A 21,743-nucleotide genomic window follows, 5' to 3' on the forward strand; every position below is an offset into this window, starting at 1 on the left:
CTGGATTCAATCCCCACTGGTTATATATCTGTTGGGGGGTTAAACACTAAACTGTTATGCTGGGCTTGATAGAAATGCGGACTGATGTCAGCCCTTAGGCAATTTAGGCTTAAACTTCTGACCGCTAATCTAATTTCTCATGAGCTGCTGCAAGTAACTTTTAACAGCCAGGAGATTTTGCAGGCAGTTAGAGCCCTGAGTCAGAAATAATTATTTTATTTGTGAAGTGTAATCACAATGCAAGTTTGGAAAATGAAGCATACTGTGTCTGGTCATTAGCTCTGTCTCACCCCTGAACAACCAGATCATTGTACTATGCCTTACCTGTCTAATCAGAGGTCATCACGGTATGGCCTTCTACAGCCCGTAACAGTGACATAGAATCATAGGACTGAAAGGGACCTCGAGAGGTCATCTAGTCCAGTCCCCTGCACCGACGGTAGGACTAAGTATTATCTAGACAAGTGCTTTTCAAACTGTGGGTCATGACCCAGAACTGGGTCACGGAATGGAAGGCACTGGGTTGCGGCGGCTTTGGTCAGCTCTACTGACCGGGCCATTAAAAGTCCCGTCGGGGGTGCTGAGCAGCTAAAGCAGGCTAGTCCCTACCTGTTCCGACACTGCGCTGTGCCCTTGAAGCGGCCAGCAGCAGGTCCGGCTCCTAGGTTGGGGGTGGGGGAGAGCCATGGGGCTCCATGCGCTGCCCCTGCCCTGAGCACCGGCTCTGCATTCCCATTGGCCAATGGGAGCTGGTGGGCGGGGGGGGGCAGTGCCTGTGGGCGAGAGCCGCGCGGAGCTGCTTGCACGCCTCTGCCTAGGAGCCGGACCTGCTGCTGGCCGCTTCCCTTTTTCTTGTAACAACCTTTTTATCTACTTGAAAACTGTTATGTCCCTTCTCAGGGTATGTCTACACTACGAAATTAGGTCAAATTTATAGAAGTTGATTTTTTTAGGAAGCGATTTTATACACTCAATTGTGTGTGTCCCCACTAAGCGCATTAAGTCGGTGGAGTATGTCCACAGTACCGTGGCTAGCGTGGACTTTCGGAGTGTTGCACTGTGGGTAGCTATCCCACAGTTCCTGCAGTCTCTGCCGCCCATTGGAATTCTGGGGCAAAAACATTGTCGCGGGTGGTTTTGGGTACATGTCGTCAGCTGCCCCTCCCTCCATGAAAGCAATGGCAGACAATCGTTTCGCGCCTTTTTTCTGCGCAGCCGCCATACCACGGCAAGCGTGCAGCCCGCTCAGCTCAGCTCACCGACACCGCCGCTGTTGTGTACTGGGTGCTGCTGGCAGCAGACGGTGCAGTAGGACTGCTAACCGTCGTCATCCACCGCTTCCGCTGCATCTCTGCTCTGCTGCTATTGTGTCAATAGCGAATTTCTCCATGTTGTCTGTCATGGGCTCCGGGTACGCTTCCGCTGCAACTCTGCTCTCCTGCTCTCATGAATCCACCTCACAGGTCCTCTCGTTGTTCTCTATAAATATCTATTCTCGTGGCATCCATCGTCAGCCACCGCTTCCGTTGCAACTCTGCTCTCCTGCAGACGCCATACCACGGCAAGCCCGGAGCCCGCTCAGATCACCGCGGCAGTTATGAGCATTGTAAACACCTCACGCATTATCCTGCAGTACGTGCAGAACCAGAACCTGCAAAAGCAGGCGAGGAGGCGGTGACGAGAGTGATGAGGACATGGACACAGACTTCTCTCCAAGTACGGATCCCGGCAATTTGGACATCCTGGTGGCAATGGGGCAGGCTCATGCCATGGAATACCAATTCTGGGCCCGGCAAACAAGCACAGACTGGTGGGACCGCATAGTGTTGCAGGTCTGGGATGATTCCCAGTGGCTGTGAAACTTTTGCATGCGTAAGGGCATTTTCATGGAACTTTGTGATTTGCTTTCCCCTGCCCTCAAGCGCAAGAATACCAAGATGAGAGCAGCCCTCACAGTTCAGAAGCAAGTGGCGATAGCCCTGTGGAAGCTTGCAACGCCAGACAGCTACCGGTCAGTCGGGAATCAATTTGGAGTGGGCAAATCTACTGTGGGGGCTGTTGTGATCCAAGTAGCCAACGCAATCACTGAGCTGCTGCTATCAAGGGTAGTGACTCTGGGAAATGTGCAGGTCATAGTGGATGGCTTTGCTGCAATGGGATTACCTAACTGTGGTGGGGCGATGGAAGGAACGCATATCCCTAGCTTGGGACCGGACCACCTTGGCAGCCAGTACCTAAACCGCAAGGGGTACTTTCCAATGGTGCTGCAAGCACTGATGGATCACAAGGGACGTTTCACCAACATCAACGTGGGATGGCCGGGAAAGGTACATGACGCTCGCATCTTCAGGAACTCTGGTCTATTTGAACAGCTGCAGGAAGGGACTTACTTCCCAGACCAGAAAATAACCATTGGGGATGTTGAAATGCCTATAGTTATCCTTGGGAACCCAGGCTACCCCTTAATGCCATGGCTTATGAAGCCATACACCGGCACCCTGGACAGTAGTAAGGAGCAGTTCAACTATAGGGTGAGCAAGTGCAGAATGGTGGTAGAATGTGCATTTGGATGTTTAAAAGCTCGGTTAGACCTCAGCGAAACCAGTATTCCCATTGTTGCTGCTGCTTGCTGTGTGCTCCACAGTATCTGTGAAAGTAAGGGGGAGACATTTATGCCGGAGTGGGAGGTTGAGGCAAATCGCCTGGCCGCTGATTACACGCAGCCAGACACCAGGGCGGTTAGAAGAGCATAGCAGGGTGCGCTGCGCATCACAGAAGCTTTGAAAACCAGCTTCGTGACTGGCCAGAGTAGGGTGTGAGAGTTCTGATTGTTTCTCTTTGATAAAACCCGCCCCCTTGGTTCACTCTACTTCCCTGTAAGCCAGCCGACGTCCCCCCTTCGATCACTGCTTGCAGAGGCAATAAAGTCATTGTTGTTTCAAAACCATGCATTCTTTATTAATTTGTCACACAAATAGGGGGATAACTGCTAAAGTAGCCCGGGAGGGGTAGGGGAGGAGGGAAGGACAAGCCACACTGTATTTCAAAACTTATTGAATGCCAGCTTTCTGTTGCTTGGGCAGTCCTCTGGGGTGGAGTGGTTGGATGGCCGGAGGGGCGCCCCCCCCCCCCCGTTCTTAGGCGTGTGGGTGAGGAGGCCATGGAACTTGGGGAGGAGGGCAGTTGGTTACATAAGGGCTGCAGTGGCAGTCTGCGCTCCTGCTGCCTTTCCTGCAGCTCAACCGTACGCCGGAGCATATCAGTTCGATCCTCCAGTAGCCTCAGCATTGCGTTCTGCCTCCTCTCATCACGCTGCCGCCACCTCTCCTCTTGCTCCCGCCACCTTTCTTCTTGCTCTGCCATTGTTTGCCTGCACGCATTCTGCTGAGCTCTTTCAGTGTGGGAGGACTGCATGAGCTCAGAGAACATTTTCATCGTGAGTGCGTTTTTTTTCGCCTTCTTATCTGCGCCAGCCTCTGGGACGGAGATGATAGGGGGAGCGTTGAAACATTTGCAGCTGCGGGAGGAAAAAAAGGGAGAGTAGTAGGTATTTGAAAAGACACATTTTAGAGAACAATGGGTAGACTCTTTCACGGTGAACCAAGCTGTTAACATTATATAGCACATGTGCTTTCGGTACAAGGTCGCATTTTGCCTCTTCTATTGAGGGCCTGCCGGTTTGGTGTGAGAGATCACACACGCAGGGCCGGGCAACGGAATTCGGCTTGCAGGCAGCCATGGGAAGCCACAGGCTTTTGGCTTCTTCAACCTTCATAACGTGTGGGAATGGTTTCAAACAGCAGCACCCTCATTTCCCATACCAAGCACCTGTTGAGTTGGCCATTTAAAATGGGTTGGCCATTTAAAAGGAGGGGCTGTGGTTTTCGGGTTAATGTGCAGCACAAACCCAACTAACACCCCCATGCATGCAGCTCATCATAGAAGCGGCATGTCTGGGGGTCAGACCCGGAGCTGCCATTTGCCTCTTTGGTTTTTTGGTAGGGGGGAGGGATAGCTCAGTGGTTTGAGCATTGTCCTGCTAAACCCAGGGTTGTGAGTTCAATCCTTGAGGGAGCCACTTAAGTATCTGGGGCAAAATCAGTACTTGGTCCTGCTAGTGAAAGCGGGGGGCTGGACTCAATGACCTTTCAAGGTCCCTTCCAGTTCTAGGAGATAGGATATCTCCATTAATTTTATTTTTTTAATTTTCACGTGGCACTGCTGCTGGTCCCTGTTATAGCCTCTGTCCATCATGGCCTTAGAGATTTTTTTCAAATATTTTGGCATTTAGTCTTTTGGAACGGAGTTCTGATAGCATGGATTCATGTCCCCATACAGCAATCAGATCCAGTACCTCCCGTTCGGTCCATGCTGGAGCTCTTCTGCGATTCTGGGACTGCATGGTCACCTCTGCTGATGAGCTCGCCACGCTGGCCAAACAGGAAATGAAATTCAAAAGTTCCCGGGGCTTTTCCTGTGTACCTGGCTAGTGCATCTGAGTTGAAAGCATTGTCCAGAGCAGTCACATTGGCGCACTCTGGGATAGCTCCCGGAGGCCAATAAAGTCGATTTGCGTCCACACTACCCCAAATTCAACCCAGCAAGGTCGATTTCAGTGCTAATCCCCTCGTCGGGGAGGAGTACAGAAATCTACTTTAAGAGCCCTTTAAGTTGACAAAAATGGCTTCGTCGTGTGGACGGGCGCAGGGTTAAATCGATCTAACGCTGCTAAATTTGACCTAAACTCGTAGTGTAGACCAGGACTCCGTCTTCTCTTCTCCAAACTAAACAAGCCCAATTTTTTCAATCTTAGTCATAGAATATCAGGGTTGGAAGAGACCTCAGGAGATCATCTAGTCCAACCCCCTGCTCAAAGCAGGACCAATCCCCAACTAAATCATCCCAGCCAGGGCTTTGTCAAGCCTTCCCTCATAGGTCATGTTTTCTAGACCTTTAATCATTTTTAAAAAGCAACAGAGGGTCCTGTGGCACCTTTAAGACTAACAGAAGTATTGGGAGCATAAGCTTTCGTGGGTAAGAACCTCACTTCTTCAGATGTAAGAAGTGAGGTTCTTACCCACGAAAGCTTATGCTCCCAATACTTCTGTTAGTCTTAAAGGTGCCACAGGACCCTCTGTTGCTTTTTACAGATTCAGACTAACACGGCTACCCCTCTGATACTTAATCATTTTTGTTGCTCTTCTCTGGACTTTCTTCAATTTGTCCACATCTTACCTGAAATGTGGCACCCAGAATTGGACATTTAATCAGCATGGAGTGGAGCAGAAGAATTACTTCTCGCATCTTGCTTACAACACTCCTGCTAATGCATTTCAGAATGATGTTGACTCATATTTAGCTTGCGATCCACTATGACCCCCAGATCCCTTTCTTCAGTACTTCATCATCCTGGGCAGTCATTTCCCATTTTGTATGTGTGCAACTGATAGTGGAGTACTCTGAATTTGTCCTTATTGAATTTCATCCTGTGATGGGTTCCCCCGGGGGTGCCACCTGGAACTGGGGTTCCACTGAGCCCTCTGACTCACCAGCCTGGGCTCCCTCTTAGCACTGTGCTGCTGTGACCGGCTATAGACCACTCCTGGTCCTACACTCCCACCAGCATTCACACAGGCAGGGACACACCCAGCTGCAGTTGCATGCAGGCTTTGGACAGCCACTTCATGAACCAACAATAGAGAGGCTACAGCCAAAATAACCCCCAGCCTGGGACCCCAGAGCTGTACCGTCCTGCCCTGATCAAAACACCAACCAGTATGAATTTATTACCCAGTTCGCCACTCCCTCAATGTGGAGAGGACAATGCATACTTGTGTTAACCAGGCTGAGATTTTTCCTAACTACAAAAGATAGATTTGATTATAAGTGATAAAAAACAGACCAAAGTGGATTACCTAGTAAATAAACAGAACCGCAAACTAAGCCTAAAATTCTAGAAAGATTGGATATGAATTAGCAGCTTCTCACCCTGGCTGGCGATATAAGCAGGCTTGCAGATTCTTAAGGGACAAGCTGCATTTGTTTTGCTTGGGATCTCGTACCCCGTTCCAAGACTTTTTCTTTCGGAGCTTCTGTCTGTTGTTGAGTTGTGGGGGAGTGAAGAACAACCGATGTCACTCCCTGCCTTATATAGCTTTTTAATATGGTGGGAACTCTGTTTCAAACTTGGTTTCCAAACCAGTTTGTGGAAAAATTCAGGTACCCAGAATGGAGTCCAGAGACATGTGATCTGGTCACATGCCCTTGCAGAGTCCTAGCAGCCATAACTTACAGGCTGGCCTTCCACAGGAAGGCTAACCTATTCCACAGCCCATTGTCTCTGTTGATGAGCCATTAGCACTCTTTGGCTTCTTCATTGTTGTATCTGAAAGGCTGGCTGTGGGTGTCTTCCAGAGTAAGCCCATTTGAAATATAACTTCAGATCCAAATATGATACATGCATGCAAATCATAATTTTTCCAATGACACCTTACATGACCCATCTTGTACAAAATGCTTCATAATTATGCCATGATCATATCCTAATAATATTACAATTCATAGATTCTGGGACTGGAAGGGACCTCGAGAGGTCATCGAGTCCAGTCCCCTGCCCTCATGGCAGGACCAAATACTGTCTAGACCATCCCTGATAGACATTTATCTAACCTACTCTTAAATCTCTCCAGAGATGGAGATTCCACAACCTCCCTAGGCAATTTATTCCAGTGTTTAACCACCCTGACAGTTAGGAACTTTTTCCTAATGTCCAACCTAAACCTCCCTTGCTGCAGTTTAAGCCCATTGCTTCTTGTTCTATCCTTAGAGGCTAAGGTGAACAAGTTTTCTCCCTCCTCCTTATGACACCCTTTTAGATACCTGAAAACTGCTATCATGTCCCCTCTCAGTCTTCTCTTTTCCAAACTAAACAAACCCAATTCTTTCAGCCTTCCTTCATAGGTCATGTTCTCAAGACTTTTAATCATTCTGGTTGCTCTACTCTGGACCCTCTTCAATTTCTCCACATCTTTCTTGAAATGCGGTGCCCAGAAATGGCATCATATACTATGAGGAATATGGAGTGTAGTGTCGCACGTCCTATTTACTTCAGACCATTTCTCCAGTTTGTCCAGATAGTTTTGAATTTTAATCCTATCCTCCAAAGCACTTGCAACTCCTCGCAGCTTGGTATCCTCTGCAAACTTTATAAATGTGCTCTCTATGCCATTATCTAAATCACTGATGAAGATATTGAACAGAACCGGACCCAAAACTGATCCCTGTGGGACCCCACTCAATATGCCCTTCCAGCTTGACTGTGAACCACCTACTCTCTGTAAACGATTTTCCAACCAGTTATCCACCCACCTTATAGGAGCTCCATCTAGGTTGTATTTCCCTAGTTTGTTTACGAGGAGGTCATGCGAGTCAGTATCAAAAGCCTTATTAAACTTAAGATACACCACATCTACCCCTCCCCCTCCCCCATCCACAAGGCTTGTTACCCTGTCAAAGAAAGCTATTAGGTTGGTTTGACACAATTTTGTTCTTGGCAAATCCATGCTGACTGTTACTTATCGCCTTATTCTTCTCTAGGATTCTGCAATTTGAGTGCTTAATTATTTTCTCTATCTTCCCGGGAACTGATGTTAAGCTGACTGGTCTGTAATTCCCCAGGTTGTCCTTATTCCCTTTTTTTTTATAGATTGGCACTATATTTGCCCCTTTTCCAGTCCTCTGGAATCTTTCCTGTCTTCCATGACTTTTCAAAGATAATCGCTTATGGCTCATATATCTCCTCAGTCAGCACCTTGAGTATTTTAGGATGTATTTCATCAGGCCCTGCCCACTTGAAGACCTCTAACTTGTCTAAGTAATTTTTAAAATTTTCTTTCCCTATTCTAGCCTCTGATCCTACCTCATTTTCACTGGCATTCACTGTTAGACGTCTGCATGTATAGAGACGACTAGGGCATGTGTGCTGAGATGCCATTTACAGTTGAGGGCAATATTTATAATCAAGCTTTAACTCTGATTTTTCTTGCTGTCTTTGTGTTATTTCTTTCTTGTTTGGATGACTGATTAACTGGGGATTTTAGTCAAAAAGTAGATGGCATCAACATGTTCTACACTTTTTCTCTAGCCTTTGCGAGGAGAAGTAACTGTTCTGATTGCATGTTTAAATTAACATACTCTGTCTTCTTCAATGTTAGAAAAATACTCAAATATTTATAGTAAAAGATACTTTGCTAAAGAAGTACACATGTGTAGGATAATTCTTATTTGATCTCTTTCAGCCCTGGGTCCAGCGTAGTGATGGAACCAAAGAATAACCTAATGCCAGGCATGAGAGCACCCAAGTCCTTGCCATATAGCCTATCCTGGAAAAGCAGTAAGTGCAAAGGCAGGTGGTCTCCCCATGCTGTAAGCTGGGACCTACATGTTAGCTCAAAGTGGAACGGGACAACTTTCCTCTGTATTTTTATTCCACGTGTCAGCATTCTCCTACATAAACTGAAATGCTTTTATTCCCACCATCAGCAAGTGGAGATGGAGAGCTCTGTAACCCAGTCCTCCCTAGAAGCAGCTGCATTTCTGTGGTGGGTGGAGTGTCTTCTGTGACCAGGTTTTATTTCGCTGTAGGTGGCATTGTGGCAAAGGTGGTCTGGCTCCATGTATTGCCCCCATTACTATAGCATCTGACATCTAAATGTCAGATTATTATTCACCGCTATTGGTTGAACAAAAGTCGAGGCTTACAAACAGGTCTGAGTTTGGCACAGTGGAGCTCAACACAGTTGTAGCTCTTCAGGTGTAGCTGCTACTGGAGTCAGTGGAAGCTGTACACAGGTGTAGCAGCTGTAGCATTTGGTTTGGTTTTGCAAAACCTGATTGAAATCTCATAGCTAGGGTGTGTCTATCCACGGAAACCTAACAGTATTACTTCCAAGGGGATGTAACCTAAACTGAAAAGGCCATTGTTATTTGGAACGTAGGAAGCCACCCGCATAGTGGTGTAGTAATGTGTACTCCTGAGGGAATTCTGTGCTAAAAAATTAAACATTCTGCATACAATATTTTAAAATTCTGCATATTTTATTTGGTGTGATTATATTGTTATTTTGACAGTTTGAATTTTACCTGTCAGCCAGCAAAAAAAATTCCCCCAGGAGTAGAGAGTCAAAGAAACTCCTATGACAGCCCAGTTCCTGTTTCTTTGTTATGCTTTTGTTGGGCACCTGTCTGACTGTGTCACACATGTCAGCTGGGCACATCTTGGGAGAGATCTCTGCCCCTCCAGTCTTAGACACCCACACCCCCAGAGTCCAGCTGTGGGGCACCCCCCTAGCCCAGACACCTGCACCCCCTACCACCAAGAGCCCAAGGATCCAGAGGGAGAAACAGCCTGATGCTGGGTCCCAGGCTTGTACAGAGTTTCCTGCACGCCATTTCCTTCCTTCAGGACATGCTGGGAACTGCACCTGTGCGGAACAGTCCAGTTCTCCCTCCCCCTCCCCCTGGCAGTGTCATGTATTTGCAAGCTGGAGAGTCAGGCTCTGGTACTGACAGCCAGCAGCTCTGCAGCACCAATTCTGCTGTGAGAGGGAGGAAATGAAATTCTGCGCAAATTCTGCGTTGTGTTGTGGCACAAAATTCCCCCTGAAGTAAATGTTGGAAAATTTCCCCTATATAAACGCCTGGGTCTGTGCACAAGCGTGTCTATGGATGAGTCTATTGTCATTGTTCGGGAGTGTGGGCTCAAGACTTGGCATTCTTCTCGGTCATCTGAGTCCATCCCTGATGTGCTGAAATGGCTGTTATCCCTTCCAGAGTCTGATCCTGGGCTTCAGCTCCATGCCTTACTCTGAATGCCCTATCTCAGCCCTTTGCTGCATGGCTGTCCTGCTTTCCTGTCAGCTACATGTCGTGCCAGTGGAGGGGATGGGGGTCTCTGAAACCGATGTTAGGCTGTGGGGACTGGAAAAGGCTCAGAAAAGAGAAGCAAAAATGATCAAGGGTCTGGAATGGCTTCCATACAAGGAGAGACTAAAAAGATGACTAAGGAGGATACGATAGAGGCCTATAAAATCATGACTGTTGTAGAAAAAGTGAATAGAGAAGCATTATTTACTGCTTCACACAATACAAAAACCAGGGGGTGACCTGATAAAACTAATAGGCAGCAGGTTTAATACAAACAAAAGGAAGTACTTTTTCACACAGTGCACAACTAACCTGTGGTACTCATTGACATGGGATGTTGTGGTGACCAAAAGTGTAACTGGGTTTAAGCAAGAATTGGATAACTTCCTGGAGGATAGATCCATCAACAGCTATTAGCCAAGATGATCAGGGATGTTACCCCCATGCTTTAGGTGACTCTAAACCTGTGACTGCCAGAAGCTGGGAGTGGAAGAGAGGGGTGGATCACTCCATAATTGCTCTGTTCTGTTTACTCCCCTTGAAGCTCTGGTCAGGGCCACCATTGGAGACAGGATACTGGGCAAGATGGAACGTGATCTGACCTAATATGGGAGCTCTTATGTTCTTATGTTAATCAAAATAGTCAAAAACAAAACACTTTCAGTTGAACCAAATTGGGGGGGGGGGGCTAGCTGATAAACTTGGTGGGTTTTTTGTTTTTGTGTGGTGGCTTTTACTTTTTGTCCTGCTTTCGGACAGGAAACTCGCATTTCCTTGGTTTTCCTGTCTCAGCTGTGATGAGAACCTGGCCCCACAGCTGTAATGAGAACTCTGGAGATCAGTGTGTGTACTGAGCCCTGTAGGGCTGATGGCATCAGCTCTGCGTGAGCCCTGTTTATAGCAGTGGAACCATATTGGCCCCATTGTGTAATGTCAGGGTGATTGTGGAGAGTTCTCTGGTCTTCCCAACTAGGGTTGTAGGAGCCAACACTTCTCAGCTTGTCAAGGTGTTTGGCTTTTAAAGGCTTCTCCATTTTGTGCATGGCAGGAACTTGAGGGTGGATGAGCTTGTGCTCTGGGGAACAAAGGCTGTCCAGCTGGCTGGAGTGAGCTGGGGCCAGCACAGGAGAGCAGAGACCCTGGACACACTTCAGTCTGACCTGAGCCTGGCTCTGAGGAGAGTTCAGAGAATCTTCCCCAACTAAGGAGCATCTCCAGTTAAATGTGGCCTTTGACCCTCTGTAATGCTGGGCCTCTGGCTAACAGAACTGAGCCATGATCCACTTAGACAACCATAAAAAGCAACAGAGGGTCCTGTGGCACCTTTAAGACTAACAGAAGTATTGGGAGCATAAGCTTTCGTGGGTAAGAACCTCACTTCTTCAGATGCAAGACGGCTACCCCTCTGATACTTAGACAACCATGTTTCACTCCTAGACTAGCTACCCTGCTTCTCCTCTTCCTTACAAGTCCTGTAACGTGTCTCCTCTGCTTGCAGGGACATCAATGACTTTCAGTCCCAAGAAGGAACTGAAAGAGACCCCAAGATCCTGGCAGTGTCCCCCCTGCCAAGAGGACTGGGAGGCAGGTGAGTGTTGGTGAAGAAGCTGTTGTCTCTGATGTCATTGGCATGTGGTACCTATGCCTCACAGGACTTGGCTGAGGCTATGGTTACACTACAAGTGCTATAGTGTAGGTACTTACTGCAATAGTGGAAGGAGTTTTTCAGTCACTGAAGTTTAATCCACCCCCTCAAGGAGGCAGCTAGATTAGTGGAAGAATTCTTCCATTGACCCACTGGTGTCTATACCACAGCTTAGGTTGGCTTAGCTACATCTCTCTCGGGGGGGGGGGGGGGGATTTTTTCACACTCCGAAGCGACCTAGGTGTAGACCAGGCCTTAGAGCATGAAACCAAACACCATGCTCCTTTAGCTTTACCAGTCACTACTATACCTTGTCTGCACATGGAAGCTGACTGATGTTCAGTGACAATTCCCTGAGTATTTCAGAATCGGTGACTTCAATTCCAGAGTAATTCCTTTGCTTCATAAGTGAAGTAATCCTGGAATAAAATCATGCTTTGTTCTGAAACAGCCCCCACCTCATTTGGGCACTATCCCAGAATAGCTACTCTGGTCAACTCCGCCTGTAGATAACCCAGTTTAGACAGCTGTGGGCTTTTGCTTTTAAATAGGATTAAAGGTTTGGTGTTAGATTGTGGTGGCTAGGGTTTCACTCGACCAGTTTAGCACATGCTAAAGTACAACTGCTTTGTCTTGACTAGTTTAATAAACTAAGCTGTATAATGCAATACTTAACACATTTAAATTCTAACCAAGGTGGGTGTGTGGTTAACACGCCAAAATCCTACTGTGGCCAAAGCAAGCTGTAGCTGACAAGGCTGTGTCTGTCTCCACTTGGGGAATTTTGGGGGCACTGACAGGCTTACCCCCCCCCCCTTTGCTCCTGCTGAGCTGCCACAGCTTCAATAGTGTTGGAATTTGACATCAAGGCTCTGGGGCTGCAGGTTTAATGAATATGGTGGCACTTTGTCTCCAGCTGCTGAGGTTTCTCCTGTGCCGGGGTCCTGCTGGCTTATCCAAAGCAGTGGGCATCTCTTCCCTGAAGCCCCATAGCATGGACAAGGCCAGCTCCCTGCTGCTAAAATCAGTGAGAGCAACCACTGGCTCCTCCAGGGCAGGACTGAGCCCTCCTGCTGGCTCTTGCACAAGTAGTTAACACATTTCAAGGGACCATTCATGGTGAAGTGGCCTGTTAACACCCCTCCAGTCATAGCGGGGGATTGCAGCTGGGGGGAGTTGTTAGTGGATTATCGATTACTGTAATAAACCATAAATCCAGTGTGTCTCTTCAGTCCATGATTTTTTATTTTTAGTGTCTAGCAAAGTTAGAAGTCAGCGCCTATACAAGGAGCTGCATATTAACTTCTGAAGAGCCGCATGTGGCTCCAGAGCCAAGGTTGGCCACCCCTGATCTAGACCATCCCTGACAGGTGTTTGTCTAACCTGCTCTTAAGAATGTCCAATGACGGGGATTCCACCACATCACTAGACAACTTTATTCCAGTGCTTAACTGCACTGACAGGAAGCTTCCCCCCGCCCCATGGCTAACCTAAATCTCCCTTACTGCTATTTAAGCCCATTGCTTCTTGTCCTATCTTCAGAGGTTAAAGAGGACAATTTTCTCCTCCCTCTTCTCCCCCCCTGCCCCCTTGTGAAAATTGTTATCTATCTCTCTCCTCGTCTTTTCTTTGGACTAAACAAACCCAATTTTTTTTTTCAAATCTTCCCTTATAAGTAAGGCTATGGTTTAGTCACAGGTATTTTACTAAAAGTCATGGGCTGTTTTTAAAAAAAAAAAAAAAAAGAGAGAGAAAATTCCCAGCCTGTGACTTGTACTATAGCCCTGACTAAATCTTGGGAGCGCTGGGGGGTGGAGAACCGTGGCCAATGAGAGCTGCTAGGAGCTGAGGGACATGTTTACCTTGGGGGAGCTCCCTGGAAGCAGCAACATCACCCAGAGCCCTCATCCCCTCCCATGCCCCAGCCCTGAGCCCCCTCCCACACCCAAACTGCTCCTCTTGCTGTTGGGTGGGGGTCCAAGACTGACCCAGCAGTGGCTGGTGCGACTGGCTCAGGTGTTGCCTGAGCTGCTCGGGCAGCCCCGGAGCCAGCTGCACTGGCTGCTGCAGAAGTCATGGAGGTCAGGGAAAGTCACGGAATCCATGACCTCTGTGACAAACTCATAGCTTTACTCATAGGCAATGTTACCTCTTAATTATTTTCCATCCATGTGCAGAATAAATTTGTGTTATGCACTGAGGTATGTGTGGATGTGCACCACCAGTAGAAACAACATCTCTCTATAGATATAGATATCTAGATAAATTTACCATAGTGATAATTACTCCAGCAAGGACAGGTTAGGCATTTTAGAACTCACTACTCAAACTACCATTTACTTCAAACCATTTCTCCAGTTTGTCCACATTTTAAATTTTAATTGTATCCTCCAAAGCACTTGCAACCCCTCCCAGCTTGGTATCGTCAGCAAACTTTATACATGTGCTCTGTATGGCAGTTGTTTGAAACCAAATATGGATTCCAGTGTGAGGTGGCAGGGGTGTGCAGTTGGGGGAAGGGGTGGTTATTTCTCTATTGAAGCAGGTTCTCTTGGGGTATTTGGGTGTCCCCTTCCATGATTGGAGTTACTTCTCTGGAGTGTCCTTTGGTGAAGGCAGTTTGGAGTATGTTAAGGTGTATATCCTGGACTTGCTTCTTCAAGCATATTCTGTAGTATCGGAGAAAGCTGGCTAGATTGTCGGGCTCAACAGGTAGTGATCAATGGCTCCATGTCTAGTTGGCAGCTGGTTTCAAGTGGAGTGCCCCAAGGGTCGGTCCTGGGGCTGGTTTTGTTCAATATCTTCATTAATGATCTGGAGGATGGCATGGACTGCACTCTCAGCAAGTTTGCAGATGACACTAAACTGGGAGGAGTGGTAGATACGCTGGAGGGTAGGGATAGGATACAGAGGGACCTAGACAAATTAGAGGATTGGGCCAAAAGAAATCTGAGGTTCAACAAGGACAAGTGCAGAGTCCTGCACTTAGGACGGAAGAATCCCATTCACTGTTACAGACTAGGGACCGAATGGCTAGGAAGCAGTTCTGCAGAAAAGGACCTAGGGGCTACAGTGGACGAGAAGCTGGATATGAGTCAACAGTGTGCCCTTGTTGCCAAGAAGGCTAACAGCATTTTGGGCTGTATAAGTAGGGGCATTGCCAGCAGACTGAGGGACGTGATCATTCCCCTCTATTCAACATTGATGAGGCCTCATCTAGAGTATTGTGTCCAGTTTGGGGCCCCACACTACAAGTGGAAAAATTGGAAAGAGTCCAGCGGAGGGCAACAAAAAAGATTAGGAGGCTGGAGCACAGGACTTATGAGGAGAGGCTGAGGGAACTGGGATTGTTTAGTCTGCAGAAGAGAAGAATGAGGGGGGATTTGATAGCTGCTTTCAACTACCAGAAAGGGGGTTCCAAAGAGGATGGATCTAAACTGTTCTCAGTGGTAGCAGATGACAGAACAAGGAGTAATGGTCTCAAGTTGCAGTGGGGGAGGTTTAGGTTGGATATTAGGTAAAACTTTTTCACTAGGAGGATGGCGAAGCACTGGAATGGGTTACCTAGGGAGGTGGTGGAATCTCCTTCCTTAGAGGTTTTTAAGGTCAGGCTTGACAAAGCCCGGGCTGGGATGATTTAGTTGGGAATTGGTCCTGCTTTGAACAGGGGATTGGACTAGATGACCTCCTGAGGTCCCTTCCAACCCTGATATTCTATGATTTATTTGGGCATAAGCTTTTGTGGATAAACCCCCCCCACCACTTCCTCAGATGCATAGAGTGAAAATTACAGATGCAGGTATAAATATATTGACATAAGAGAAGGGAGTTACCTCACAAGTGGAGAACCAGTGTTGACAAGGCCAATTCAATCAAGGTGGATGTGGTCCACTCCCAATAATTGATGCTGATCAGGTGGTTCCTCAGTTTCTTTGAAAGTGTGTGGCACAATCTCTCCCCATAGTCAGTGCAGTATGGCGATGAATTTTTTACCTTCAGTCCATTTGGTATGTTGTCCATCTGTTTGCACTTGGAGAGGAAGATGATGTCTGTCTGTCTGTCTATCTGTGCAAAAGCTTATGCCCAAATAAATCTGTTAGTCTTTAAGGTGCCACTGGACTCCTCATTGTTTTTGTGGATACAGACTAACACGGCTACTCCTCTGATACTTGGCACCATGCAAGGCACTGAATTTAGCCGTATGAAGTGGAAATCCACAAACTTCATGAAAAAACTCGCACAAATACAGACTATGGTGAGAGATTGTGCCACACACTCTCAAAGAAACTGAGGAACCACCTGATCAGCATCAGTTATTGGGAGTGGATCACATCCACCCTGATTGACTTAGCCTTCTCAACACTGGTCTTTAAGGTGCCACCGGACTCCTCACTGGATTTATGGCTTATTACAACAATCTGTAACCCACTAACATTTCCCCCCCCCCCCCCCCCCCCCGCTCCCAGCTGCCTTCCGAGAGGTTTTAACAAGTCACTTCACCTTGAATGGTCCTTTAGTATAAGTAGTTAGCACATATTCTAAACAATCTGTTCCACCTTGTGTTTAGCTGTGATGCTCTGAGTACCTTGCCCAGCCCTGAAGAAGAGCTCTTTGTGGTTCCAAAGCTTGCCTCTCTCACCAACTGACATTGGTCCACTAAAAGATCTCGCCTCCCCTCCCCTGTTTCTCTCACATCCTGGGACGGACACTGCTACACCAACACTGCAAACATCTCATGAGTTGTCAGCCTTGTCAGTCTCTTGCAAACAAGTCTATATCCTGCTCCAACCCCTCTGTGCCAGGCCCCAGCCCTGTCAATTGCAAGCTGAACTGTTGTGCAGGTATAAAACTTCTCTAGCCTGTTACTGAGGGCCTGAGCATGTAGCCATTTAGGGTGTTGGCAGTGCTCCCAAATCCCAAGAGAGAACCCCTTCCAACAGACCAGCTAGCACCCCTGGCATTGTGGTTCCTCTACATGCCCATGCCCCTTATAACTCGGGAGGGCAGCAGGAGCAGGGCTAGCACAGTGGGCATTCATAAGAATGGCCGTACTGGGTCAGACCAATGGTCCATCTAGTCCAGTATCTGGTCTTCTGACTGTGGTCAGCGCCAGCTGCTTCAGAGGGAATGAACAGAACAGGGCAACTTTCAAGTGGTCCACTCCCAGCTTCTAGCAGTTAGAGGCTTAGGATGCCCAGAGCATGGAGTTGCATCTTCCTTCTGAAACACAGCTCAGGAGAACTGTGGAACAGGATCTGTTCCAAGTAAGTGGGCTGGGGAGAGAGCAGGGCCAATGGCCTCTAGTTCATGTTATCTATGGGTGTAAAGTCGTGGTGTGTTAAACCTGTCCAGAAGCCTTTCATTGTGCATTCACACTAAGCTTTTCCTCCTCAGACACAGATGAGTCTGGTGCTACTTCTCCTTTTGTTCTTGGCTCCAAGACAAATCACACCTTAAGCACAAGTCAAAGGTAAGAGCTAACTCTCCTCTCACGTCTTCTCAGATCAGGCTGGGTCCCTCACTGGCGTGAATGTCCCAGCTCTACTAGTGACAAGAGCTATGGCACTGGCAGTGCTGCTAACTGGGATAACTTTATTGCAAGTCTCATGATCCTTGGTGGCTTTTTTTTTTTTTTTTTTTGTAAAGCCCAAGCGGCTGGGAAGCTGAGTGATTTACAACAAGTGTCTAGCCCTGCTGGTTGAGAGGAAAGGTTGAAAACATGGACTGTGTAAGCCTAAATGCTCAGTAACCAGCAGGCAAAAAGAAACCAACTCCTAGGATTTCATGGGGTTTTGAGGCCTGACTTTTAGGCTGGTTTGTGTTTACCACTTGGGGCTGGCCACACTGTCTGGCCAGCTGGGCTCTTGCCCCTCTAACAGCTCGGTGCACTCCTGCAATAGTCACTCGTGGATACTGCCGTTCTAGGTGGGTGACCAGAAATCTAACGGAACTTCCCTAGAAACATCCCTGCAATACCCAAGGCTGTAATGGGCCTGCTTCTGCTCATGTTACACCCATGCAATCTGCAGCCCTTAGTCAGGCTGTGCAGGTGTAACTGAGGTCAGAACTGGGCCAGTACATGGTTCTGCTGGGCATAAATGGAGCCACCAAGAGAACTGCTTGGAGACTCCTGCCTGAGTTTGCAGGGGTGGGAAAGAACTGATGTGCCCAGGTCTCACAGATAATGTGTCAAGTATCAGAGGGGTAGCCGTGTTAGTCTGAATCTGTAAAAAGCAACAGAGGGTCCTGTGGCACCTTTAAGACTAACAGAAGTATTGGGAGCATAAGCTTTCGTGGGTAAGAACCTCACTTCTTCAGATGCAAGTAATGGAAATCACGATGTAATTTGTAATTACATGTATGTAAAAGTAATTTCCATTACTTGCATCTGAAGAAGTGAGGTTCTTACCCAAGAAAGCTTATGCTCCCAATACTTCTGTTAGTCTTAAAGGTGTCACAGGACCCTCTGTTGCTTTTTACAGATAATGTGAACACTGTCACAGGGCAGCTGGCCCCACAGGTCTTGGCCCCATCTGTGACATGTTTTTCCCCAAGTGGGGAAAATGAATGTCATGTGACTGGGTCATGTGACCCACCGATCAGGTCTCTGTGATAGGTAAGGAAAAGTCCTGGGGAAGCTACAGAGAAGAAGGCAGCTCCAGCTGGGTAGGACTGGGAGCAGCCTGCCAAGGCAAGTAAGGCTCCAGGCAGAAAGGCCTGTGAGTGGTGTGATGAGTGGGAAGGAGGCAGCAATCATGTCTGAAATACATTGCTCTGTTCCTGTCCACACACCCCCTCGTGCATGAGGGAGGAAGCCCAACCCAATTTCTGCTCCTTTGAGTCCATCAGGATCCAAAACATCTGTCAGGGCCAGAGTCTATTAAATTCCATTAGCAATTTCACAGTCATCCATGGAGCTTCTCCTAGCTTATACCCATGTAACCGAGAGCATTGGGGCTCCTTGGTCCTTAACCCTTCTCATGGCTTAGGGCTTGTCTTCACTTAGAGTGCTACAGCTGTAGTGCTTTAGTGAAGATGGGAGGGTGTAGCTAATCCACCTCTCCGAGAGGCGGTAGTTATGTCGATGGCAGAAGCCCTCTTGTCGACACAGCATTGTCTACCTGGGGGGCTAGGGCGGTATAGCTACATGGCTCGGGGGGGCGGTGTACACCTGGCCTCGGACAATGCAGTGTGGCAAGTTAGCAAGCTCTTGAACCCTGGCAGCACAGGGGCACTAGGGGCAGGGGATCCGGAGTTCAATGGAATGGAAGCCACACTGTAGCTTTGGGGGTCAAACAGCTGAACACCAGAGATGTGGGGGGCTCTTACTGGAAGTGAAATGTCCCTCTAAGGGAACGCAGGCTGAGTTCCAAAGCAAGACTGGATATGCAGGAGCAGTCAGCTGTTGGCTGCTTCACCCTGAAATCCTTGCTTTGTGAGTGGAACATGTCCAGCTCCTTCCCCCGTTTAAACACATGGCAGCAGGAAATGCTGACGTATGCCAGTTAATGTAAATGTGCTTTCTAAGCAGGGTTCAAGTGGTGGTAGCACCTGGGGACCTCAGATGGGGAGCAGGACCCCGCTGTGCTAGGGGCTGGGCAAACAAGCCAAGACTGCTCATGCGCCAGAGAGCTCATGATCCAGACGCTGTGGGCACGTTCTACACAAACCCTCCTGGACAGAAGTAAAATCCATGCAGGTGTCTGAACAGCTGCTGTTTGCCAAGGTGGGAGGGGGCCATCGTTCACCTGGGCTGAAGGTCCAAGCTCACATGTGGGCTGCATTGGGAAGGTACATGGCAGCTTACAACCAAGGCATTGCCCCTGCTCCTGGGACAAGACTTACTTGTTACCAGGCGTATTGTGGGGAAACAAGCCAGTGCACGCTGACATGGAACAGGATAGAGAGACCCTGCCAGGACTCCCTAAGGGAAAGTCCAGCCGGCAGAAGGGGGAACCCTCAAGCACACCCAGGTGGCAGATCCAAGGGAATGCCATGGGGTCCTATTTAGAACTGGCCTTTCAGAGCTGGATAACCTGGACTAAGGTGCATGTGGCAGTGGGGATGGGGCTTATGGAGGCAGGGTCCCGTGATGCAGGCATGTCCTATGCAGAAAGCATGTGGGAACAGGATAGAGAGACCCTGCCAGGACTCCCTAAGGGAAAGTCCAGCCGGCAGAAGGGGGAACCCTCAAGCACACACAGGTGGCAGATCCAAGGGAATGCCATGGGGTCCTATTTAGAACTGGCCTTTCAGAGCTGGATAACCTGGACTAAGGTGCATGTGGCAGTGGGGATGGGGCTTATGGAGGCAGGGTCCCGTGATGCAGGCATGTCCTATGCAGAAAGCATGTGGGAGCTGTCTGCAGGGACTATCTGGCAGCCTGACATGGGCCATGCTAACTCCTCATCCTGGTGTATGTGTACTAACTCCTCTCCATTTCCGTCTCATTGTCCAGTCTTGGTGAGAGAGGCCGGGATGGAAACCAGCAAATGCAGGCCGTGAGCACCTCAGCAGCAGCATGGACTCCAAAGGGTCACTCCTGGAGAAATGGTATGAGGCCAGGACACCATGGGAGTGGGACTAAACTGTTATAACTGTCTGGGAGGTGGGGAAGGGTCATGACATAACATCCAGTTTATCACAAGAGCCTGTATGTCCCTGCTGTACTGGGTCAGCCCTGAGTCTTACTGTCCTCATATCTTGGGCATGTCTTGTACTCGAGGACATTTGCTGTCCGGTCTCTGAAGGGACTAGTTACTAAGGTACTTGCTCAAGGCACACTGCTTTCATGAGCAGAACAATCCCATGGAATGAGGGAGCAGTCGAACTAAGATCCCAAATGAGGGTGGACTCCAACAAAGCTGCTCCCTGCCCAAAGTGAATGTTACTGAACTAGTGTCACTTCCTGAAAGCATGGTGTCCTAGAGGACTTTCCTCCACTAGAAACAGGCTGATGTTGCTTTTCAGTCAGAAGCTCTCTGGGGCTATATAGTGCACACTAAAATAGTGCCCTCTTGTATAAGTAACATGTGACCCTAAGGCCTGGTCTGTGTACAGATCTTGTACTGGGCAATTAGGTCTGTGAGGGGTGTGACTTATTAGCACTGTAGTCCCCAGTACCACCCCTAGTGTGGATGTAGTTCTACATGTTTATATCAGTAGAGCTTATTTACCTTCTCGTATAGGAATAGCTATCCCAGGACTAGGACTCCGGTACCAGCATAACTGCCTCAACACTAGGGTGCATCACTTTAACTGTACTGGTATAGCCGGTGGCTCAACCCTTCGATTTGATGCCTTGGCTTCTGATTCTGAAAACATGGTCATCTTCTGTAACCTTGACATAACTCAATCATGGCATGTGACATTACAGCAGGATCTGCTGTTTATAAATGTAGTACCTTCCCCCACCTGTAGTCTGTCATCATTCCTGACTCTCTCTCTCTCTCTCTCTCTCACTCTCTCTGCAGGCTGTCTGTGAGGCTCCTGCTATGGGAAAGAGCAGCCTGGAGAAGAGTTGAAGCTTTTAAACTTGTAGATTTCCCCAATAGCCATTTTAGACATGTTCTTAGTGTCCAGACTGAGAAATAAAACCTCCCTTTGTATCAACAGTGTGTTGCGTTCTCTGCTCCCAGAAGAGACCATGTCAATGGCCTGACAGGTGCCCAGTGCCACATTAACCCTTCTGAAAAGTGCATTTCCCATCTACTTTTCCTTCCCAACAGAGGTGGCTTGGATGGAATGAACCCTTCATTGCCTTTGAGGAGCGATTAATAAGACTGGGACTTTTCAGCTTGGAAAAGAGACAACTAAGGGGGCATATGATAGAGGTCTATAAAATGATGACTGGTGAGGAGAAAGTGAATAAGGGAGTATTATTTACTCCTTCTCATAACACAAGAACTAAGGGTAACCAAGTGAAATTACTAGGCAGCAGGTTTAAAACAAACAAAAGGAAGTATTTCTTCACACAACGCACAGTCAACCTGTGGAACTCCTTGCCAGAGGATGTTGTGAAGGCCAAGACTATAACAGGGTTCAAAAGAACTAGATAAGTTCATGGAGGATAGTTCCACCAATGACTATTAGCCAGGCTGGGCAGGGATGGCATCCCTAGCTTTTGTTTGCCAGAAGCTGGAAATGGGCAACAGGGGGTGGATCGCTTGATTAC

The 21,743-nt window shown here is 48.1% G+C and overlaps 1 protein-coding gene across 1 annotated transcript in view; it reads left to right on the forward strand.

Moving 5' to 3' along the window:
• LOC135892001 (gametocyte-specific factor 1-like) overlaps positions 1 to 21,093 on the forward strand; it is a 30,527-nt gene extending 9,434 nt beyond the window's left edge. The window contains exons 8-11 of the mRNA XM_065419678.1: positions 8,298 to 8,392; positions 11,423 to 11,512; positions 20,028 to 20,032; positions 21,043 to 21,093. Coding sequence (XP_065275750.1) covers positions 8,298 to 8,392; positions 11,423 to 11,512; positions 20,028 to 20,032; positions 21,043 to 21,093 — 241 coding nt within the window. The remainder of the gene's footprint in view (positions 1 to 8,297; positions 8,393 to 11,422; positions 11,513 to 20,027; positions 20,033 to 21,042) is intronic.
• The last annotated feature ends 650 nt before the right edge of the window (positions 21,094 to 21,743 follow it).

The sequence above is a fragment of the Emys orbicularis genome, chromosome 19 (assembly GCF_028017835.1).
Source record: "Emys orbicularis isolate rEmyOrb1 chromosome 19, rEmyOrb1.hap1, whole genome shotgun sequence".
NCBI lineage: Eukaryota > Metazoa > Chordata > Testudines > Emydidae > Emys > Emys orbicularis.